Here is a 20883-nt window from a genome sequence, read left to right as displayed (position 1 = left end):
TAGATGGATGAGTAAAAAAGTAATTAAATAAGCAAGAAAAGCAAGCAAGCCAGCCAGCCACCCAGGAATGGTATACCATGCCTTTAATCTCAGCATTCTACAGGCAGAGGCCAAGTAGATCTCTGAATTCAAAGCCAGCCTGGTCTACATTGGGAGTTCCTGGTCAACCAAAGCTATACAGTTACACCCCATCTTAGGAAGCAAAACCAAACAAAAAAGTTATTATTAAACAAGCATATAACTGGAATTTTTGAAAACTAAAATTCAGTCCTACAAAATCAATTTTTAAAACCAGAAATTAGTAAAAGCAAGTGAAAAGAAAAACAACCTCAACCCTTCAACATGATGACTGTGCACATACTCCTCAAAATAAAACATATAGGGTCTGCAGAAGAGAGCTCAAAGTTAAGAGCACTTGCTGCTCTTTCAGAGGCCCCAATTTCAGGTCCCAGCACCAATGCCAGGTGGCTCACAAGCATCCAACTTCAGCTCCAGGGGAACTGATGCCCTCTCTTCTTGTCTTTGCAGGTACTTACACGAACAATATATGTGTACACATACACACAATCTTAAAAATATGTAAAAACTAAGTGTCAGAGGCAATGGAATTTTTAAAGTTGGGAAAAATATTTAGCAAGTAATATAAACTTTAAAAACTACTTTCTAGAACTTCTGCGACACAGCCCATTAGCTGGCTTCTCTCCTACTCTGTTTACTATTTACTTTTCAGTGTCTTGCTAGGTAACTGAAGCTGGTCTCCTTCCTCCACTTCCCCTGCTGGCTAGGTTACAGATTTGCCAGTGACCTTAGCACTTTCTCCCTTTTTTGCTATTCATGTACCTGATCATAAAAGTCAAGATTACTTCTGTAACTTGTTACAGCCCATAAATTAAATTCATATTCCTTCCAGTTTTACCAACTTGAAAAAGTTCCTAACCACAGTAACCAACCATCATCTTCAGCATGACCAGAACCTGAGCATCACTGCTAAATCACTGTTCTGTCCTGGGGTAACACAATGGGAGCAGCATAGGTTGGCTAACACTGTAATCCTGGTACACAGAAGGATTGAGAGTTCAAGGCCACACTAGGCTACATGGTTAAGACTTTGTCTCAGAAAAATCAAAGAACAAAAAAAAAAAAAAAAAAAAGGATTTTTAAAATAATATGTAGAGTCTACCTTTGAAATGTAGGTAAGTTTAATGGCTCCAACTCGTGATGATCCTGAAGGCAGGTTCTAAAAATAATTATTAAAATACAATTAATATTCAACATTATTCATTTGATAATATTTCAAATGTACTAAAAATGCTTGAAATTTGAAAAGAAACACATTTTGTAAATATACGTTATCAACTTGCATATTTACTAGATCTGACATGAAGGTAACACTGTAGCACCATGGGTGTGGCTCTGTGGTAGAGCTCTTGCCTAGCATCTGTGAGGTCCCAGGTTCTAGCCCCTGAAGCAAAACAGTGAAACAAAACAAAAAGATGACAGCATGGATAAGGAGCTGAGTCTCACTCATCCACTATGGTGCCTCCTATCGCTAAAGAGCTGTCTTTTGTGTGTGTGCGTGCGCGCGCGCACGCGCACACATGCTTAAAGATCTAGAAAATCAGATTCTGTTTAGGAAAACAATGAGAGAGCATTTAGACACAAAGCAATATAGTTATAAGTTTTCTAAAGCACTCATTTTACATTGATCTAGTAAAACTTCTTTATCCAGTATCTCTTTAAAAATATTGGCCTTTTAACTCTAGACAGGGAACAGGTGAGTGCCTTGTTGAGCCATCCTCAGAGAAGCTTCCTCCTGCAGAAGATGCAGAGACCCACAACCAGACAATATGCAGAACACCCAGCCCTAAACACAATGTCTCTATCAGATCCCTCCTCTCAGGGATCAAGCAACTCTGAGGAAGAGGAAGCAGAAAGAGTGTAAAAGACCAGAGGGAATAAAGAACAGATCATTAAATGGTCTAAGTACTATGCTAAAAATCTATTTTAATGCTTTTTTTTTTCAAAAATATTCTTTTTAAATTCTTTTTTCATTTTTACTTTGTTATTGTTGAGATAGTACTGTGTAGTATAAGTTTTGGTGTCTTTAAAAACTCAGTTATGGGGCTGGAGAGATGGCTCAGAGATTAAGAGCACTGCCTACTCCTCCAGAGGACCCAGGTTCAATTCCCAGCACCTACATGGCAGTTCACAACTGTCTATAACTCCAGTTTCAGGGGGTCCAACACACTCACACAGACATACATGGAGGCAAAACACCAATTAGTGCATATAAAAATAAATAAACTCTTTAAAAAATAATTTTTAAAAAACCTTAGTTATGTGATGTAAACATGTTTTTGTTTTAATCCCAGGTGTGGGATATAGGGCTGCTTCAGATTGTCCACAACAGCAAACTATTTGCCTTGTGCAGGCTCTGAGAGTGGCTGTTTGCCAGACAGTTTGCAGATAGTTTAATTCTGAGGACTCTCGAGAGAGAATAAATGCCAGAGCCCAGAGAGAGAGAAGGGGGCTCTGAGAAAGAAGAATACTGCTGCTCCCCCATGCTGCTCCAGGTTGATACAGTTTGATGAGAAGAATTTGGAGATAGCCTGAAATGAAGACTGGATTTGCCCCCCAGGAAGCCAAGGGCCCTAACCAGCAGGAAGTAGGTAGCTAAGAGACCTATGCCTCTCTACCCTCTAACCTTATTTCTCCCCTACCTGGTGTTGGGATGGTGGAAGATATTAGGGTGGATAAAAGGTGGAGAAAGGAGAAAGAAACATAAGAACTAAAAAAAACCTGATTTTTAAAAAATTAATGCCTACAGTACTGCATGTAGCCCAGGCTGGCTTCAAATTCATTATGCAGCCAAGGAGAAGTCTGAACTCCTGACCCTTCTGTCTCTACTTCTTAAATGCTAGAATTACAGATGTGTGTTACCACAAGCAATCTCTTTGAGTATTGTGTGGAGAAATGTATAGATTGGAACTTTTGTTTTGTTTGAGGCAGGATTTCTTTGTTGTCCTGTAACTAGCTCTGTAAACGAAGATGGACTCAAATTCAGAGATCAGCCTGCCTATGCCTCCCAAGTGCCGAAAGTAAAGCCATGCACCACCACCACCCAGAGAACCAAAATACTTTTATTCTTTCTTTTTTCTTCTTCTTCTTCTTTTCCGACACAGGGTTTCTCTGTGTAGCTCTGGCTATCCTGGACTCACTTTGTAGACCAGGCTGGCCTCGAATTCACAGAGATCCACCTGCCTCTGCCTCTTGAGTGCTGGGATTAAAGGCATGTACCACCACATCTGGCCCAAAACTTTTATTCTTAAGTTTAGGATTTATCTGTGTGATGAAAAGAACTGTCAGGACTACAGAGAGACCTTGTCTCACAACAGCAGTGGTGGTAGTAGTAATGACACCAATAGGAGGAAGAGGAGGAGCAGCAGGACTGCTGCTTCTGGCTGGACGCTATCATGAAACACTGTCATGGGATAAACAACATGTAAACTCAAAGCCTTCAGCAAGCTGCTGCTACTGAAAATGGGAGTGCTGGGCCAAAGTAGAAGATGGCTGCTAGGGAGCTGGGGGTACAACCTAGTGGTTAAGTACCTGCCTGACACACACAAGCTCAACCAAAACCAAACAAACAACAAAAGGCAAACACAGCGAAACTGAATGGAGGCTGTAACTCAGCAGAGTGCTTTTGCAGCCTGCATGAGGCCCTGGTTTAATTCAAGCTGCAGCTACACTAGTGACGGGCAGACATGCACCCAAAAAAAAAAAAAGTGGCTTGAGAGCTTGAACTAAGGACTAGGCTTGGAGAGTCTAAACAGAAAACAAAGAAGCAAGTTTTTTCTGTTGAAAATCTGAAACTAATGAGAAAGCTTGAGGAGATCCATTATGAAAATGATGATTTACTTACCACATTTTGAAGATAATATACCACTTGTGCTTATAGAGGGGAACATGGAAGCAGGACAACGAAAGAAACTCTGGGAGAGTTAACAAGCTCAGTCTTAGTAAAACAAAAAAGCTCAACTTTAAAAACTCCCTCTGCCACAGTTCAGACAGAATCCATCTTTTAAACTGACTTGTAATAGTGTACATTAAAAAATAAACTTATAGGTTTATTCTAATGAATGACTAGGCGAGTTCCTGGAAGACTAAACAGGAACTGGGAATCTTTGGCAGGAGCAAGTCTTCAAAGCTTTTTAACTCCTAACTACAGTTAAACTGCACTATGATTTGCTTTAAACAATACACTGTGTACAAAATCCCAAGTACAGATAACAAGGAATGAATATATAGATAATAAAATTATACATTTTTAAAGTTTGAAATGTTACAGTCATGTATGTTTTATGTTTAAATGTTTTATTTCTTAAAAATGGAGGATTTGAGCCAAGCATGGTGGCGTACGCCTTTAATTCCAGCACTCAGGAGGCAGAGGCAGGTGAATCACTGTGAGTTCAAGGCCAGCCTGGTCTACAAAGTGAGTCCAGGACAGGCAGGACTACACAGAGAAACCCTGCCTCAAAAAAAAATCAAAAGAGGAGGATTTAGGTTAGAAAAAATTATATAAGAAAATGAAATACATAAATGTCTTCAGCAATACTCAACTATCACCAAAGTGAGTTTTTGAACAGTTTTCCTTCAACATAACATTTATATATTATAAACATATATTGTATAACATGTTTATATAATTATATATCATATAAGTGTATTTATTTATACATATAAAATTATAACATATAATATACACATTATATTATATGTATGCTTATTATATAATATAGTATGTTATAAATATAACAACACCTTCAGAATACATTTTTCTTTAAAGCTTCTCTAGCTCCATTATTTTACTTATCTGGATAGACATCTAAGTCTTGTATGAGGAAGAAAAATAAGAAAACAAAGCAGGGTGGGAGTGGAAAGATACAAGTGAGGGGATAACAATCGGGACGTAACCTGAATAAATTATTATAATAACAAAAAAGAAAGAAAGGATGGCTCTTTGGAGGTTTTTGCATGGGAGGAGAGACATCCCTTCCTCAAGAGTTGTTATAGTCTGCGACACAGGAAACATCAGGGATGACAAAAACAGGTTACCCGAACACTATGTGATGACGTGAGCATAATGCGTCTGATGTCAAAAGATATCAACTGCTGCCTTCTGATTATATATACATTGAAAACTAATTGAATAGGCTGTGTGCCCTCTTCCTCAACTATAACAAAGCTCTATTTGTAAAAAAAAAGAAAGAAAGAAAGAAAGATAAGATACATAGATAGATAGAAAGAAAGAAAGAAAGAAAGAAAGAAAAGAAAAGAAAAGCAAAGCATAATGAGCAGGAATACAGATTACACAGATTACACAGCTTCATAGCAGGAGGAAATATATGTAAGTTAGAAGACAAACCATATCAAATACCCAGTAATGGTTGCTCTCAATCAGAAAAGTCTAAAAACAAAACAAAACAAAAACCTGAGCTTCAAACTGTGTTACCTGACAATGAGCAAGAAATAATAAATTAAAAATGGCATTCAAGATAAAAAAGGAAATATACTGTGTATACCTGTACTTTCCTCAGCTCTTTTTGCCAAATACTTTTCAAGCTTCTTCAAATTCACTTCCTACTATATACATTTCATTAATTCTGTATCATTACCAACCTCCTCAGCAAAACACAGCCACAAAATGAGTCCTTATAATAAACTAGAGCAGATTTTTAAAGTGATGGCTAGTGGCGGAGAGCTGAACCAAACTGCTTTACCAAAGCACTTATGCACTGCGACATCTGCAATGACATGGAAGGAACCATCTGAAGTTGTTATTTCTCCGTAATTCAAAATGGCTCTAAATTGGCCATTCCTTGTGGCATAATCTAATAGTCTCAGCAGGATTTCAGAAAGAGGTACGTCTTGGTTTTTATACTTAAAGGTGAGACAAACTTGGCAATAATGGCTAGTATACTGGCTGACAGAAACAGACTTTTAAAAGTTCACTTAAGACTGAAAAAAGAAAATTGTAGGGACTGAAAAAGACTTTAAGTTATGCAAATGTTCAGAAAACTCAATGTACTAATTACAAAAGGACAAATGTCTTTTAAAAAGTTCATGTGAGCTGGGTGTGGTGTTGCACACCTGTAATTCCAGCATACAGGAGGCAGAAGCAGGAGGATCAAGAATTCAAAGGCAGCCTTGGGCTAGAGAAGTATAGCTTAGTGGGACAACCCAAGCTTAGCACAGCTGGGGCAATCACCAGCACCTGACACACACACACACACACACACACACACACCTTATGCACAAAAAGTCTTAAGTGAAAAGACTTAGCTGAGTGCAAAGCTTAAAAGACAACTCCTTGCCAAGATGGACTATCTATCAATCCACACACTGCAGGCTTCTCCACTGGGCCCTTTGCCCTTGCTACTCTGAATCCTGGAATCACTGCTCCTCCACCTCTGGGCCAAAGTCAAGTCCATTCTTCTAGGTCAATTTTAAATGTTACCATCACTATTACAATGTCAGCTCCCTCTGCTTGTAAGTATGCCTTTTTCTGAATTCTAAGTCTGTGTTTCATAAAGGGTAACAAATATACTTCACTTTATATCTATCTGTGAATTGCAAGAAGAATCTGCATAAGAAATAAAATAAGCAAGTAACAGAATTTTACAACAAAATCAGGAGAACGATATGTGAGGTCCTCTGCAAAAAGATGTCAATCAGGGAGAAGACACTGACAGCGTATGCCCTGGCTCTGCAGGAACCAGTAGCTCAGATCTAGCAAAGATTCGGTTTTACCTATGAGGGAATCATGTCCCTGATAAACACACCATAAAAGACAAGAATCTGATTCATATGTTGAGGAAAAGAAACCAACATGAACTTTTGATTCCTGCTGCCCTGTTATTTCTCCCACTGACTCAGACCAAGTAAATGAAGATAATAACCGTGTAGTTAGTTGCTCAGCCAGGTATCTGACTCCCAAGAAAGGTCCTCAGACCCAGGGATAAGGGAAAAAACAAAGTGTCAATAAGGTTTGCCAGCTAAAAAGCCTCATCAGATAAAGTGAGTGCACAGTTAATGTAAACTGTATTAAAATATAACCTATCCCGCTGGGTGTGGTGGCGCACGCCTTTAATCCCAGCACTCGGGAGACAGAGGCAGGCGGATCGCTGTGAGTTCGAGGCCAGCCTGGTCTACAAAGTGAGTCCAGGATAGCCAAGGCTACACAGAGAAACCCTGTCTCGAAAAATCAAACACACACACACACACACACACACACACACACACACACATATATATATATATCTCCCATCCCATACACTCAAATTTCAAAGATTGACTGTAAGAAAAAAGGGGGGGTTAAGGGGGGTGCTAAACCTACATGGCAGAGTCAGAGGGTTAAATCAAGGCTGGTGAGAAGATAAAGGATTGGATTTAGCTCATACAAAAATAATAATCAACAATTTCAAATATAGTCTGTACTTTTTAGCAGTGTGTCATTCAAGCTATGTCTAAACTTAAGATGCTTTCCTTCATTAAGGAAGATACTTAATATTAAAATCCTTTGCAACCCTCAGTCTATATAAATGAATACTGACACATTACCATTTCAAAATACACACAGGTAATGATGAACAGAGACTGCCTACAGGGGCTCTGTTTCTGGTTGTGTGAACCGCAGTGAACTGTCTAAGTTCCTGCTCTAGCCCAGGCGGCACAGTACACACAGCAGGTAGGACTCCACTCCACATATTCCACAGTGATACACATCTCCGTTTTCATTCTTAGGATAATTTTTATTTGAAATAAAAAGTTCCACAGCACGAAGTTTTCAACTATTCAACAGATGATTTTTAAAACTTGGATATTTGCCTATTTATTTATTTACTTACTTACATTATACTTATTGGGGCAGTAGGGAGGGAAGGAGAGCGTGTGCATCATTGCTCCTGTGTGGAGATCAAAGGACGAGTTTTGGGAAATCTGTTCTCTTCTTTTCCATATGGGCTCCAGGAGCAGAGCTCGGGTCCTGAGACCTGCCACAGTGCCTTTACTCACTGAGCTCTACCTCAGCCCTTAAAAGTCAGATTCTACTTTTCGACTTCTTACATCTATCCCAGAGACGTAGAAGGAAAGAACAAAATAAAGTTCATTTCCGTCACAGACGCATCACAGTGAGGGACACCACATGATGAAAGAACTGTCTATGCCCAAGAGTTCAATCCTGTCTGTAGTTTTTCCAAATGGTAACACTCACAATCCTAGGCAGAACACCTCAAACCTGTAATTAGTCAAAACATTTTCTACTAGAAACCGTACTTACATCACATGAGGGAGAAAATACATATTCAGGGATAAATTTTAATTTCAATCAAATAACCTTAATTTTACCCTCTGAAGTTCAGGTAAGAGTACAGGTCTCAGGTACCAACAGGGGGAGAAAGTTAAACCAGGAGAAATAAATCTAAGTATGTACTGTTAAGGAAGACAAGTTTATAGTCTATATCAAATACTGTGATAAATACAACTTTGTGCTGTTGTATGGCTAATCTTCAGTTTTTACAAACCTGTGGATTATCCATGTACCATACAAAACTGTCTTCTCTGGTATCCAAGATGAAATACCGTCGAAGAAATTTCCCGCTGTTTTCATTTTCTTCAATGTCTAGAAAACCACAAATGCGATTCTGTCGATCCACATAAGGCATTTCTGGGCTTGAACATTACCCTGTAAAATGAAAACATTAACAATAAGCTCCTAGGGAAGAAGAAAATTCTCAGTGAGTGTCAAGATTAAATCTGGGCTACAGTGCAGTCTATTCCACAAGCAGCCAACTTTCCAATGAAGGTGAGGCCAGTTAACAGAAGCGCACCAACATCGGACACACTAGCAAAAAGCACTTTAGGACTGAAGTTTGCCACAAATGTGTATTAAGTCCAACTTCAAACTGTTGAGGACAAAGAATTCTGCTCAGTTACATAACTTACTTGATCTCCCACCTAAATAAAACCAAGCAACTAAAAAAAAAAAAAAAAAAAAAAAAAATCAGCCTTTCAAACTTTAATTTCCTTATAAATCGAAATGACTTATCCTTTAAGGTTATTTCATGGTTTTAATTTTTTTTAATTTTTTGTTTGTTTGTTTGTTTTACAACAAGGTCTCGATATGTATTCTTCGCAGGCCTAAAACTCAGTATGTAGACCAGGCTAGCCTCCAAGTCACAGAGAACCACATGCTTCTGCCTTCTGAGTGCTGGGATTAAAGTCATGTGCCACCATGTCTGGCTGATTTATTTCACTTTTTATTAAGTGTGTGTGTGTGTGTGTGTGTGTGTGTGTGTGTGTGTGTGTGTTGTGTGTGTGTCTGTGGGTGTGCACATGCAAGTGCAGGTGCTGAATTCAGAAAAAAGTGCCAGATACCCTGGAGCTAGAGATACAAGAGGCTATGAGCTGCCTGGTATGAGTACTAGGATTTGAACTTTGGTCCTCTGCAAGAACAGAACGTACTTAAAGTCCTGAGCCATCCCTCCAATCCCTTAGACTATTTTTTAATTCACACAATAGTTAACATTTACTGACCACCATTGTATGCTAGCCTCTGTGGCAAACTCTAAGAATAATCTTTTTTTTTAATAAAAGATTTATTTATTATGTATACATTATGCATCAGATCACATTATAGATGGTTGTGAGCCACCATATGGTTGCTGGGAATTGAACTCAGGACCTCTGGAAGCGCAGTCAGTGCTCTTAACCACTGAGCCATCTCTCCAGCCCCCTCTAAGAATAATCTTAATCTTCAAAGCAGTCCTATGAGCAGACATCAGCATCTCCATTTCTCAGAAGTCAACACTGACAGGGAAAGTGCACTTTCTAACTAAGACAGCAGGAAGGCCAGATGTAGTGGCACGGCTTTAAAGAGGCAGGCAGATCTCTGTGAGTTCAAAGCCAGCCTGGTCTACAAAGCAAGTGAGTCCAGGACAGCCAAGGCTACACAGAGAAACCCTGTCTCAAAAACAAACAAACAAAACAAAAACAAAAAAGAGAATCCAATCAGCAAAAGCAAACTGGGGAACAAAAGGACACTCAAACCAATTTCTTCAGAAAGTAGAACAGCTACAGATGTAACCTGTTAAGCAGGGCTTGAGCAGAGGACTAGGGTTCAATCCCCAGTACCCACATGAGAGCTCAGGACTGTTTATAACTCTAACTTCTGGGGATCTGATACCCTCTTCAGCCTCTACTGTACACTGCATGTTCATAACACAGATACATACACGCAGGCAAAACATCCACACAAATAAATAAAAATAAATGTTTAAAAGTGTTACAGTGATAGCTCAGCATGCTATCACTCAGAATGTGCAAGGACCTGGGTTCTAGCCCCACCAGGGCAAAAAATAAAGAAAAAGAGGCCACAAACATGGGAGAACATATACAGCATACTTCTTTCAGATAATTGATAACTAAGAACAGACAGCTGATTGTTGCAATTCAATAAGACAAACAAGAATAAGATGGGCAAAAACCTTAGTAAACCAGCTCATTATTGAGGAAGGTAGAACAGATTTCTAAAAACAACTCTGTGATGCTCTTAAGGCCTACTAGGGCAGCACAAACAGAACCAACAAAGCACCTAATACCCACTGTTGGGATGTGGGACAAGTGAACTTTCATACATACTGCTGGGGAGCAAAATGGTTTACCAACTCTGAAAAACAAACTAGCAACATCTTCTAATAACAGGGTTTTTGTTTGTTCATTGTTTTGTTTGGTTTTTCTTTTTTTCAAGACAGGCTTTCTCTGTGTAGCCCTGGCTGTCCTGGAACTTACTCTGTAGACCAGGCTGGCCTTGAACTCAGACATTAGCACTCCCCTGCCTCCTGGGTGCTGGGATTAAAGTTGTACACCACCACCACCTGACTTCTAATAATGTTAAAAATACCCATACTTCACAAACCAGAAATTCCAAATCAAAATCCTATAAGCAACTGTTTCTGAGCCTCTAGAATCAGACAACCCAGCTGACCTGCTGCTGACTGAACACAGTGCTCTCACCAGTGCACCAAGCTTTGCTTGGAAAGGAGTGAAGGGCTGATGCACAGAGCAACAGAAACCTCATCTGTACTGTGCTAAGGGACAGAAGGCAGACCAAACAGGTTGTGGAGACAGAACAGGTCACTAGGTGAACTAAGAGGCTGACTTCAAAGTGTTCTGTACCTTAGCTGTGGTGAAATACAAACTATGGACATATCAAAGCTATAAAGTCTGCTGTGCTACAGTACAGAGAAATCAAGCGAGAGCTGAGTTGTAGAATCCTTCTCTGCCAGCCTGAGTTCAGAGTGCTGGAAGGGGCTACAAAGGCTACTAAGGAAGAAAACGGTCAATGATTTCACCCACCTGTAGACATGGGTGCTACAATACTGACCCACCCACCAGGTGAGATATGCTGCTGGAGTCAGAGCAGCCAACTATCTCAGTGATAACCAGCCACTCTGTGACTGACCAGGGGCCTGCTCCACGGGAAGGAATACACAGCTGGTATTATGAACTGGTCAAATACCTGTTGCTGGGGAGGCCAGAGACCCAAGGGAACAACTTACTATCACTGCTCCCCTAAGCGGACATGTTGTCGAAATACCATAGCTTACACACTAGTGCAACTGGCAGCCTAGGACAGACAAGTTCATTTCTGAAGAAGTCAAGTCAATGCAGACACTCATACCTGGTCAAAATGCCGAGAAGCAGTGACTGCTGAGAGCTCAGTCCTAAACAGAATATATACATCACCATCACTACGGCCTTTAAGGCCCACTGAAGAAGTGAAGAACTAGAGGGAGAAGTGCCATAAAATACTGCAGTCCAGACATGACATTGCTATTCCAAGTACGAACATCAGCTATGGATACCGTCACAAGACTGGGCCCTTCAATGTTCCATCATAGACAGAGGATGTATCCATGGGGCTCCAGCCTTTGCTGACAAGCTATTGTCTAATAATGGTTGGTTTAATGGTGCAGCCACTTGGGGACTAGTTGGGGAGAATAAGAAGTTCAAAGAAAAAAGAAGGTGGATCACAGAGGGTAATGGGGGTGAATATAACCACAATATACTACATATGTATGTATATATATAAAACTATAAAATATAGTAAATATAGTAAATATAGTAAAATATAGTAAAAGAATGAACTGCATGCAATATAAAAAGAGCAAAGCAGCTGCCCAACCATGGTAAAAAGATCACAGTTCTTGAACTAGGGAAAGGACCAACTACAAATGACTTAAAGAAGTAGGGGTGGGGGAGGGGCACATCTTGATTGAGGTAGTTTCCCAGTTGTATACATGTGCCAAAATTCACAGAACTGTACACTAAAATGGGTAAAATGATTGCATGTAAAAACATTGCAGCTATCCTGAGCTTAAACAAATAATATCATATATACTCAACAGAACAGCTAAAATGAAGCAGACTAGCAATAAAATTTATTTATACACAGTTGATGGGAAATATAAAAGGGTGAGCCACTTCAGACGTAGTTCTACCCTGTGGCCCACCCAACCAGCCCCAGAGAAATGAAAACATGTATGTACAGAAAGATGGACCATGCTCAGAGCAGCTCTACTTACAGCTATAAACTAGAGACAAAGATGCCCCTGAACAAGTGAATAGACAATGAGCATAGCACAGCTAAACAACAGAATATTGGCTTATTGTACAAGTAATTACTGTCATGCAACAATTTGGATGAATCTCAAAATCATTATTATACTAAGCAGAAAAAAAGCCAAGCACGAAAAGCTGCACAATATACAACAAACACAATTCTAATTGCTTGGAACTGGGCAAAAAAGGGGAAAATTAACAAAAAGTAAATGTACAGGTTAGTAGCAATCTTGAGCCTGGTGTGGTGGCACACACCTTAAGTGGCTTGGGAGGCAGAGTTAGGCGGATCTGAGTTCAAGACCAATCTTGTCCACTTAGTGAGTTCCATGACAGCCAGGGCTATGAGAGAGACTCTGTCTCAAAAGACCAAAACAAACAAGTTAGTAGCAATTTTAAGAAATCATTGATAAATAACTACAAACAATTTTTAAAGAATTTGGCAAAAATATGCATAATCAAAGCCAATAGAATATGTTGGCAACTTATTCCACAAAGGGCTATACTTTCTGTTGCCAAGAAATATCAAATAACATATCAAAATTCAACAACCGAAAAAGCAAGTCAAAGACATGAACAGACATTCCACAGAAAAAGATATAAGCAGACTTTTAACAGAAAAACACTATAGCCAGCCTGAGAGCCTAAAGAAGGCAAGCAGAAAAGGGAAATCTCTGTACAGAGTATCTGAATCTGAAATCCTACAAACTCTAGATCTTTGAAAACATAATAGCAACAGCAACAAATCACCACTGTGTATGATTCCAGAGATGTAAACACCTCCAACATTAAAACCATCACATGATATATCAGGGAGAAGAAACAATCATAAAATCTCAAAAATATCACCCCACAGACTAATCACAAAGATGAAAATGTATTTCTACAATGGAGAGGTTTTTTTGTTGTTGTTTGGTTTGGTTTTATGAGACAGGCTTTCTCTGTGTAGCCTTGGCTGTCCTAGACTCACTTTGTAGACCAGGCTGGCCTGGAACTCACAGAGATGCGCATGCCTCTTTGCCTCCTTGAGGCAATGGAGAGTTCTTATGGCCCCACCTTTACCAAGAACTTTAAAATCGAAATGAATCCAGAAATTTGGTCTTATGGATATGACTTCTCTCTCAGTAGAGCGCACTATGTAAGTTTACTGCTATGAAATATCCATAATAAACTAGGCACTGTGTCACAAACGTATAATCCCAGCACTAAGGAAGGCCGAGGCAGGTGGATGGATCTCTGTGAGTTCAAGGCTAGCCTGGTCTACAGAGTGAGTTCCAAGATAGCCAAGGCTACACAGAGAAACCCTGTCTCAAAAAAAAAAAAACAAAAAAAAAAAAACAAAACAAAACAAAACAAAAGAAAAGAAAGATCCAGACTAAACACATAAAGCAAGTAGATTAGGATCTGTATACTTATGGGAGGGTAGGCAGGAAATGAGCAATTGGCACGGTATAGGAAAGCATGGGGTTTTCTTTTTGGGGGGGGAATACAAATATTCTAAATTTTGGTGACAGCTATACATCTGCAAATACACTAAAACTCAATGAACTACAGCTTTAAACAGATGGATTACACTGAACTCTATCTAAATAAACTCTCTCGCGCGCTCGCGCTCTCTCTCTCTCTCTCGCTCTCTCGCTCTCTCGCTCTCTCTCTCTTAATGAAATAACTGTTAACTGTCTTTCATCCTAGAGCGTCAGAAATCCTCAGGGGCATTTCCTCTCTTAGATCCATGGATGGTGGGTAATCTAAGGCTTCCTTTCTATTTAAATGACCGAAACAAACAAGTTAGTAGCAATTTTAAGAAATCACTGATACATAACTACAAATAGTTTTTAAAGACTCTGAAAACCCCTGATGCCTAGCACTGCCTGATGGTGCCCCTTACCCACCAGCCCCGCCGCCCGCACTCTATCCCCTCAACACCAACTGAATAAGAAACTCCAGGGTTGAATCCAGTCACCAGTACTTTTTTTGTTCACCCAAGGCCAAAACACTGTCATTTCAACAGGAGCCCACTCGACCCAGAGTAAACGCCAGGGCCTTTAGAAAGACCTGTAAGGCCCCACCTCCCTGCTCCCTGCCATCCTAATAGTCCCGACACCCACCCACGCACTCATCAGGCACCAGACTAACCAAACAAGCTCCCAGTGTAAGGCAGGGAAGGGCCTCTTTCCCTCAACTCCCCTTCCTTCAGTGAAGGTATCTGTCCCCACGGCCTTGGCTAAAGCTGCAGCACCTCCCAACCCACGACTCATCTCCCCTTTCTGCTTCTCTCTCCTCTTAAGCGCAGATCACATCTAACAGGTGACAGCTTATCGGTTACCTGCATCTTGTCTACTTCCCCACTGTGGAAGGCAAGCTTCACGAGAGCAGGGATTTTTGTTTTTGTTAACTCACTGTTGCTTTTTCAAAGTCTACAACAGCATGGTAGAAGGCCTCACAAGCTACCTTCTGAATGAAGTGCGAAGTAACCCATAATTACTGCGTCCAATGTTCAGGTTTCCAGACACAAAGCTGCTTTTTGTTCATCACACAAGAAGTCACATAGCAGATTTAACTGGTTTGTTTAGATGACAGGAAGGAAAAGGCCCTAGTACTGTATTCCTATTTGATTTTAAATTCCCAGTCAAGTAAGCATCAGGAAAAAAACAAAATTATACAATCAACCCACCGTCTCAAATCTATTCTTCAACTCCATATATGTATCAAGGCACGGTTCGATTTAAAACTCAGTCACAAATCAACATCCACAGTTATCACTCATCTCATCATCTGGCAACCAAGAACCAAGCCAAGACACAAAACAAAAAAATACAGAAAGAAGAAAAAGGAAGGAAAAGGTGAATTCTATACTGAAAAGACTTCCTCAGGCCACAGAACACTGCATTATTTGTTAATCAGATGCTGTATGGACCAGAATCCCACACCAACAAAACAGAGGACACTCAGTTGTCCTTCCTTCCCCCACGGGAATTGGTTTCAGGTCCCCCTGGATACCAAGGACGGTGCTGCTCAAGGCCCTTATGTGAAGTGGCACAACCTTTCTACATAACTCACAGGCCATCTGCTGCATGGCACCTCTAGACCACTTAGAATACTGAGCGCAGCATAAATGCTATGTTGATGGTTGCTCATCTAACAATATGACAAGAAAAAAGCCTGTGCCTGCTTAGAACAGGAGAAATCTTTCCAATCTGTAGTTGGCTCATTTTGTGGACCGAGTCCACACTGTACAGACATCTGTGCAGTCAAGCATGACCTTCCCCTACCTGCCACACACAGCTTTCAGGACTCTGGCACCCTGAGTACCACCTTAGCATCCTTTTCCTCTACAGAAACAACTGACAGAGGAAAGAAGTGTCTTCAGGAAGAACAGGGGAAGACAGGAAGTGTTCACACAGATAGTGGTAAAGGTCTCCAAGATATTTTATTCAGCAAAACTTGGAATACCTAAGAGACAGGGAGACTGTCATTGCATCTTCCAATTCACTTTCTGCCTACACAAAAAAACTGCAATGGACTCTGCCGCCCTGAACAAGGCAACGGTGAGAACTGATTTTTTTTTTTAATTAATTAATTAAAAAACTAAAATAAAAGCAGCAGGGCAGCAACCTACAGGCCACCAGGTGACAGAAGGAAGTCAGTTTCCAGTGCACTGAGTAGCAATTGCCAGCACGCTTGGTACTCAAGTGGTCTTGTAATTATCAAAAAAACAAAAAAAACAAAAAAAAAACAGAATTAACTACAGAGAAAAGATCTGTCTGTCTCTTCACTACCACTCTCCACCCCACTAAAGGGAACAAGATGGCAGGAGTGAGGAATGAAAGAAGCTTGGCCACAGAAACTTCATACCTAGGAACTGTGCAGTAGGGAGTCTTCATGCAAAATATCACCAGAAATACTAGCTTGTCTGTTGGGCATCAATGGCTGGACCATTAATCAAGGAGAAACAGATAGGAAATAATGGCATTTTCCCATTCTTCTGACCAGTCCCCCAAGAGAGACAGCAAAAAGGTTACACAGTAACTAACATATGGCAGTTCCTGTATCCCAAGAGCTTTAGACAGTAGATGACCAGATGCTGTTCTAAATTGAATACTTATGCTTTAAATTAGAATAGATAAGATTTTTTTTTTTTCTTTTCCTAGATAGGGTCTCACTATATAGCTCTGGCTGTCCTAGAACTCACAGAGGTCCGCTTGTCTCTGCCTCCCAAGTGCTAGGATTAGAGGCATTTTCAATAGCTGTAAATGATAGGAACAAGAAACCCTGCCTCGAAAAACCAAAAAAAAAAAAAAAAAAAAAGGATAGGAACACTATCCTTATTCATTGAGCAAGGGTAGAACGCAGAAAGATCCATCAAAAATGGTTAAATATAGTGAATACCAAGCATTAAAACTGTCTTACATTTATTGTCACTGGCTCAGACTACTAATAGTCCAATGGCAGGCATATGGACCTGCATTCCTACCCCCTAGTACTGGGAGAGAACATCTGACATGGAGGATTTACTGTACCGGCCCTCTGCGATCACTCCTAACTCTCACACTGCTAACAAGAAGAGGCTAAACAGAACTCAGAACTGAGAACTCAATGGTTACACTCTAAGAAGCAAGGTTGCGTAAAGGTATAGAATCATAACTTCTGGAGTGTAAAGCTATCAGACTGACAAATCAAATTAAGAGTTCTATTTGGAAACAACATTTTTTTTAACTCTAAAAAAAATCCAAATCCTAAAGGACTCTAATTTTCTTTTAAATTAAAAAAAATTTTTTTTCAGTTCAAAGAAAGTGCAGTATAAAAATTACCAAAACACTATCTTTTAAAATCAAAGCTATTTACCAGGCAGTAGTGGTACATGCCTTTAATCCCAACACTAGGGAGGCAGAAGCATGACGATCTCTGAGTTCAAAGCCAGCCTGGTCTATAGAGTGAATTCCAGAATAGCCAGGGCTACACAGAAAAACCCTGTCTTGGAAAAAAGGAAGGAAGGAAGGAAGGAAGGAAGGAAGGAAGCAAGCAAGCAAAGCTGTTCAATTTGTCCAATGGCTCATCAAACAAATGTTCATTTAAATATATTCTAAGAACCACAAATGCACATATTCTTTACAACACAGAACCTACAAGGAAATTTACTCATCTTTAAATTGTTTACTCTTTAATAGAAACAGAGTCCTAGTTATGTAGCAAGTTATCAACAGGATGTCTGTCTGTCTTTCTTTCTTTCTTTCTTTCAAGATAAGTTTTTCTATCCTGTCACTCTGGCTGTCCTGAGTCCTGGAGCTCACTATGTAGACTAGGCTATCCTGAAACAATCTCTGTAACACCAGGCTGGCCTGGAGCTCACAGAGATCCACCTGCTTCTGCCCTCCAAATGCTGAGATTAGAGGTACCCTCAACAGGATGTCATTTTCCTGTGTAAAAGCATCCCATACAAATGTTTCTAAAAATAACTGAGCATTACAGCAAGCTTTTAAAGCCACTGAATGTGTCTGCCACATGAAGTAATTTCATATACAAGTCAATCTGTTCTCAAATGCTGTAAACTCTATACTCAAAAATGGTTGAAATAAATGAATTAATAAAACTAAAATTTGATATTTATCTTTTACTGAATCTATCTTAGTCTACTATTGCAGATCTGAAACAATTTTTGAAAAGTTTAAATAAAGTCTTTATATGCCAAAAATGCATTGCTCAGGCATGCATAAGGTGGGGTGCTTAAGGCATCACTGCTGCAATTCTTGAAACTTTCTAGTCAGAGAAGAGTAGCTACTGGCACATCTGAACAGTCACTACATCCCACCAAAAAGCCACCTTCCTCATCCTTACACAACAGAGCTATTTAAACAAGAACAAGACAAATGCCCACCATAAAACATGTCCATGTCAAAGTCTGACTTAAATTACACTAATACATTATTTCTTAGATTTCCTTCTGGATTACAAATTGTGTGTGTGTGGGGGGGGGGGGGGTTAGCAGCATGACAGTAAAAAAAACTTTCACTCAGCCTAGGCCCAGAAGTCAGTTTTTCAGTTGAAAAGTCCACATAAAGATGTTACGTTTCCACCTTTCCCAAGTATCTTCCTAGGCGCTGCCCACAACATCTTATCCCATCTTTGAATACTGCCCACAGTAACTGGTTAAAGAAAAGAATCCAATGCTATTCTTAACATCCTTAAATACTTCTAAAAAGGTCCTTCCTGCTTATGAACTCATGGTCGTTTCCTCACAATTGTATACTTATCCTGTCCCACTGTCTCAGTCTCCGCCAAACAGATGTACACAGCACAGTCTTTCCTATTTTGCTACACTGCTAAAACCAGACAGAAAAAAAAAAAAAAAGATACAAACCTACCGCTTTTAACCACCAACAGCAACAGTGAAACTATAAGCCAACAAGATAAAGGGAGACAGAAGGCAACATGTAAATCACTTCCCTGCTGTTGCAGGCTATTGACCCTTTATTCAAGCAGATTGACAGTGTGTCCATTGGCACAGGGTTACTTTTCAGAAATCTGACGTTTGGCACACGGTAGAGTTTATGACACTATAAAACTATTAATTTGAATTCTGTCTGACTTAATACTCTTTTAAAAAGAAATTTAACTTTCCCTAGAAAGAGTTGATCCAAACTATGAAATATTTAGATCTGAGGAAAAATGCTTTGCCACAAGTGTGTTGGTAAGAAAAACAAAGTTGCGCTGTATTCAAAATTCGTGTTGCTAATTTTGAAATTTTTGAAGTTCCTCAACTTCAGCTGTAAACTAAAAAATGGTTTTTCATTTTACTCCCAAAGCTTCTGAATCACTTAACGCTCCCCTAAACTTCGCTGCAGATTCGTCCAGGGGCTAGACAACGCAGAAAGCGAAGGGAAATAAAGCTCTACATTTTAAGATAAAAGACAATGGTATAAACCTTGGAGTAGGGTATTTGTTCCGGTCATTAAACACACAGGAAATAAGCTTTTCTAGTTAGAAAACTAATTTACAAAGGGCAGGGGCTTCACTAGAGTTCAGAAAATCTTATTAAAACAGATAGCGACCAACACATGCAAGCAAGTATGAAGAAAGAATGGAAAGGCGAACTAGAAAATGAAATGCCAGAAACCACCTGAGTATCTGTTCCTTAAACCTGTCCTGGAGGCTTGGTCCCAGAAAGCAAGTCAGTTTCTGAATTTCCTCGGCCCTCGGTCGAGGCTCTGCTAGGGTGTCTCAGCAGAACAGCGATTCTAGCAAAGGCGGAGCCCCGAGAACGGCAGGGTGCTTTCAACCTGACACCACTTTCTCCCCGGACGCTCTCCCGGGAGGGTCAATAGAAAGCATCCGAAAGGAACCACAAGCCGGGCAGGGCGGACCCAGAAGCTGTTCCGCAGCCCTCCTCCAAGTCCCCAGCCCAGAGTTCAGGCGCCTCCCCGGTCCCCACCCGCGTGACCTTGGCCAAGGCACTCCCAATTCTGCCACCCGCTGCCCGCACACGCGGGGAAGAGGGGCTGTGCGGGAGCCAGCGGCAGGGATGAGGCGGGCACGGCCCCTGGAGCCGTGCCGCTCCCGACAGGCGTCGGCCACCGGGATCCCCGACAGGGACCGGGCCGTGGCGACAAGGAGCGCGGACACTTAGGGGCTGTGGACTTTGGCGGGGGGATCCGCAGGGCGGGCCTCGGAGCGCAGAGAAGCCCGCGCACAGGTGAGCCCGGCCTCGCCCAGGTGCGCGCGCCAGCGGACGCGCGAGGAGGCGCGGCCCCGCGCCCCCTGAGCAGCCGGTAGCCGCCACACATTCCCCTCAGCCTAGCATCTCTCACCCCGCTTTCCCCTTCCACACACACCCGAGCTGCACACCTCATGCCCCCACTTTACCGCGGCCTCCGCCCGGAGCACCCGCGCCGCCGCGGTCCCGGCTCCTTCAGGCACTCAGCTGCCGGGAGCGGCGCCCACGACGGCCCGCCCGCGCACTGCGCACGCGTGCACGCGCCACCTCTACCCCCACCAGACGGCGACTGAGATTCTGGAGCGGGCACTGCTAGCCGCGAGCACTACAATTCCCGGCGGGCTCCGCGCGCGCCCGGCGGCGTGGCGGGCAAAGAAACCGGGCGTCTTCCTAGTTCTAGGGCGGTGGCGCGCGGGGCGCTGGGTTCCTGCGCCGCGCTGCATCCTGGGGCTTGCAGTTTTCGAGGACCACGAGGCTTGTCTTGGGACGTGGGA

The 20883-nt window shown here is 41.3% G+C and overlaps 1 protein-coding gene across 7 annotated transcripts in view; it reads right to left on the bottom strand.

Annotated features, from left to right (window-relative positions):
- Positions 1–20662, bottom strand: part of Plekha1 (pleckstrin homology domain containing A1) — a 49992-nt gene extending 29330 nt beyond the window's left edge. For 4 of the 7 annotated variants that reach the window (XM_051145433.1, XM_051145434.1, XM_051145430.1 and 1 more), the window contains exons 1-3: positions 20539–20662; positions 8583–8743; positions 1181–1237 (exon numbers count right to left, since the gene is read on the bottom strand). In XM_051145433.1, coding sequence (XP_051001390.1) covers positions 1181–1237; positions 8583–8723 — 198 coding nt within the window. In that variant the 5' untranslated portion in view covers positions 8724–8743; positions 20539–20662. Of the gene's footprint in view, positions 1–1180; positions 1238–8582; positions 8744–19795; positions 20213–20520 lie in introns of those variants that run through there. The other 3 variants (XM_051145431.1, XM_051145432.1, XM_051145436.1) reach the window with 3 other exon arrangements.
- Between the last annotated feature and the right edge of the window lie 221 nt (positions 20663–20883).

The sequence above is a fragment of the Acomys russatus genome, chromosome 5 (assembly GCF_903995435.1).
Source record: "Acomys russatus chromosome 5, mAcoRus1.1, whole genome shotgun sequence".
In the NCBI taxonomy this organism is placed as follows: Eukaryota; Metazoa; Chordata; class Mammalia; order Rodentia; family Muridae; genus Acomys; species Acomys russatus.
This window is presented reverse-complemented; position numbering and strand designations above follow the sequence as displayed.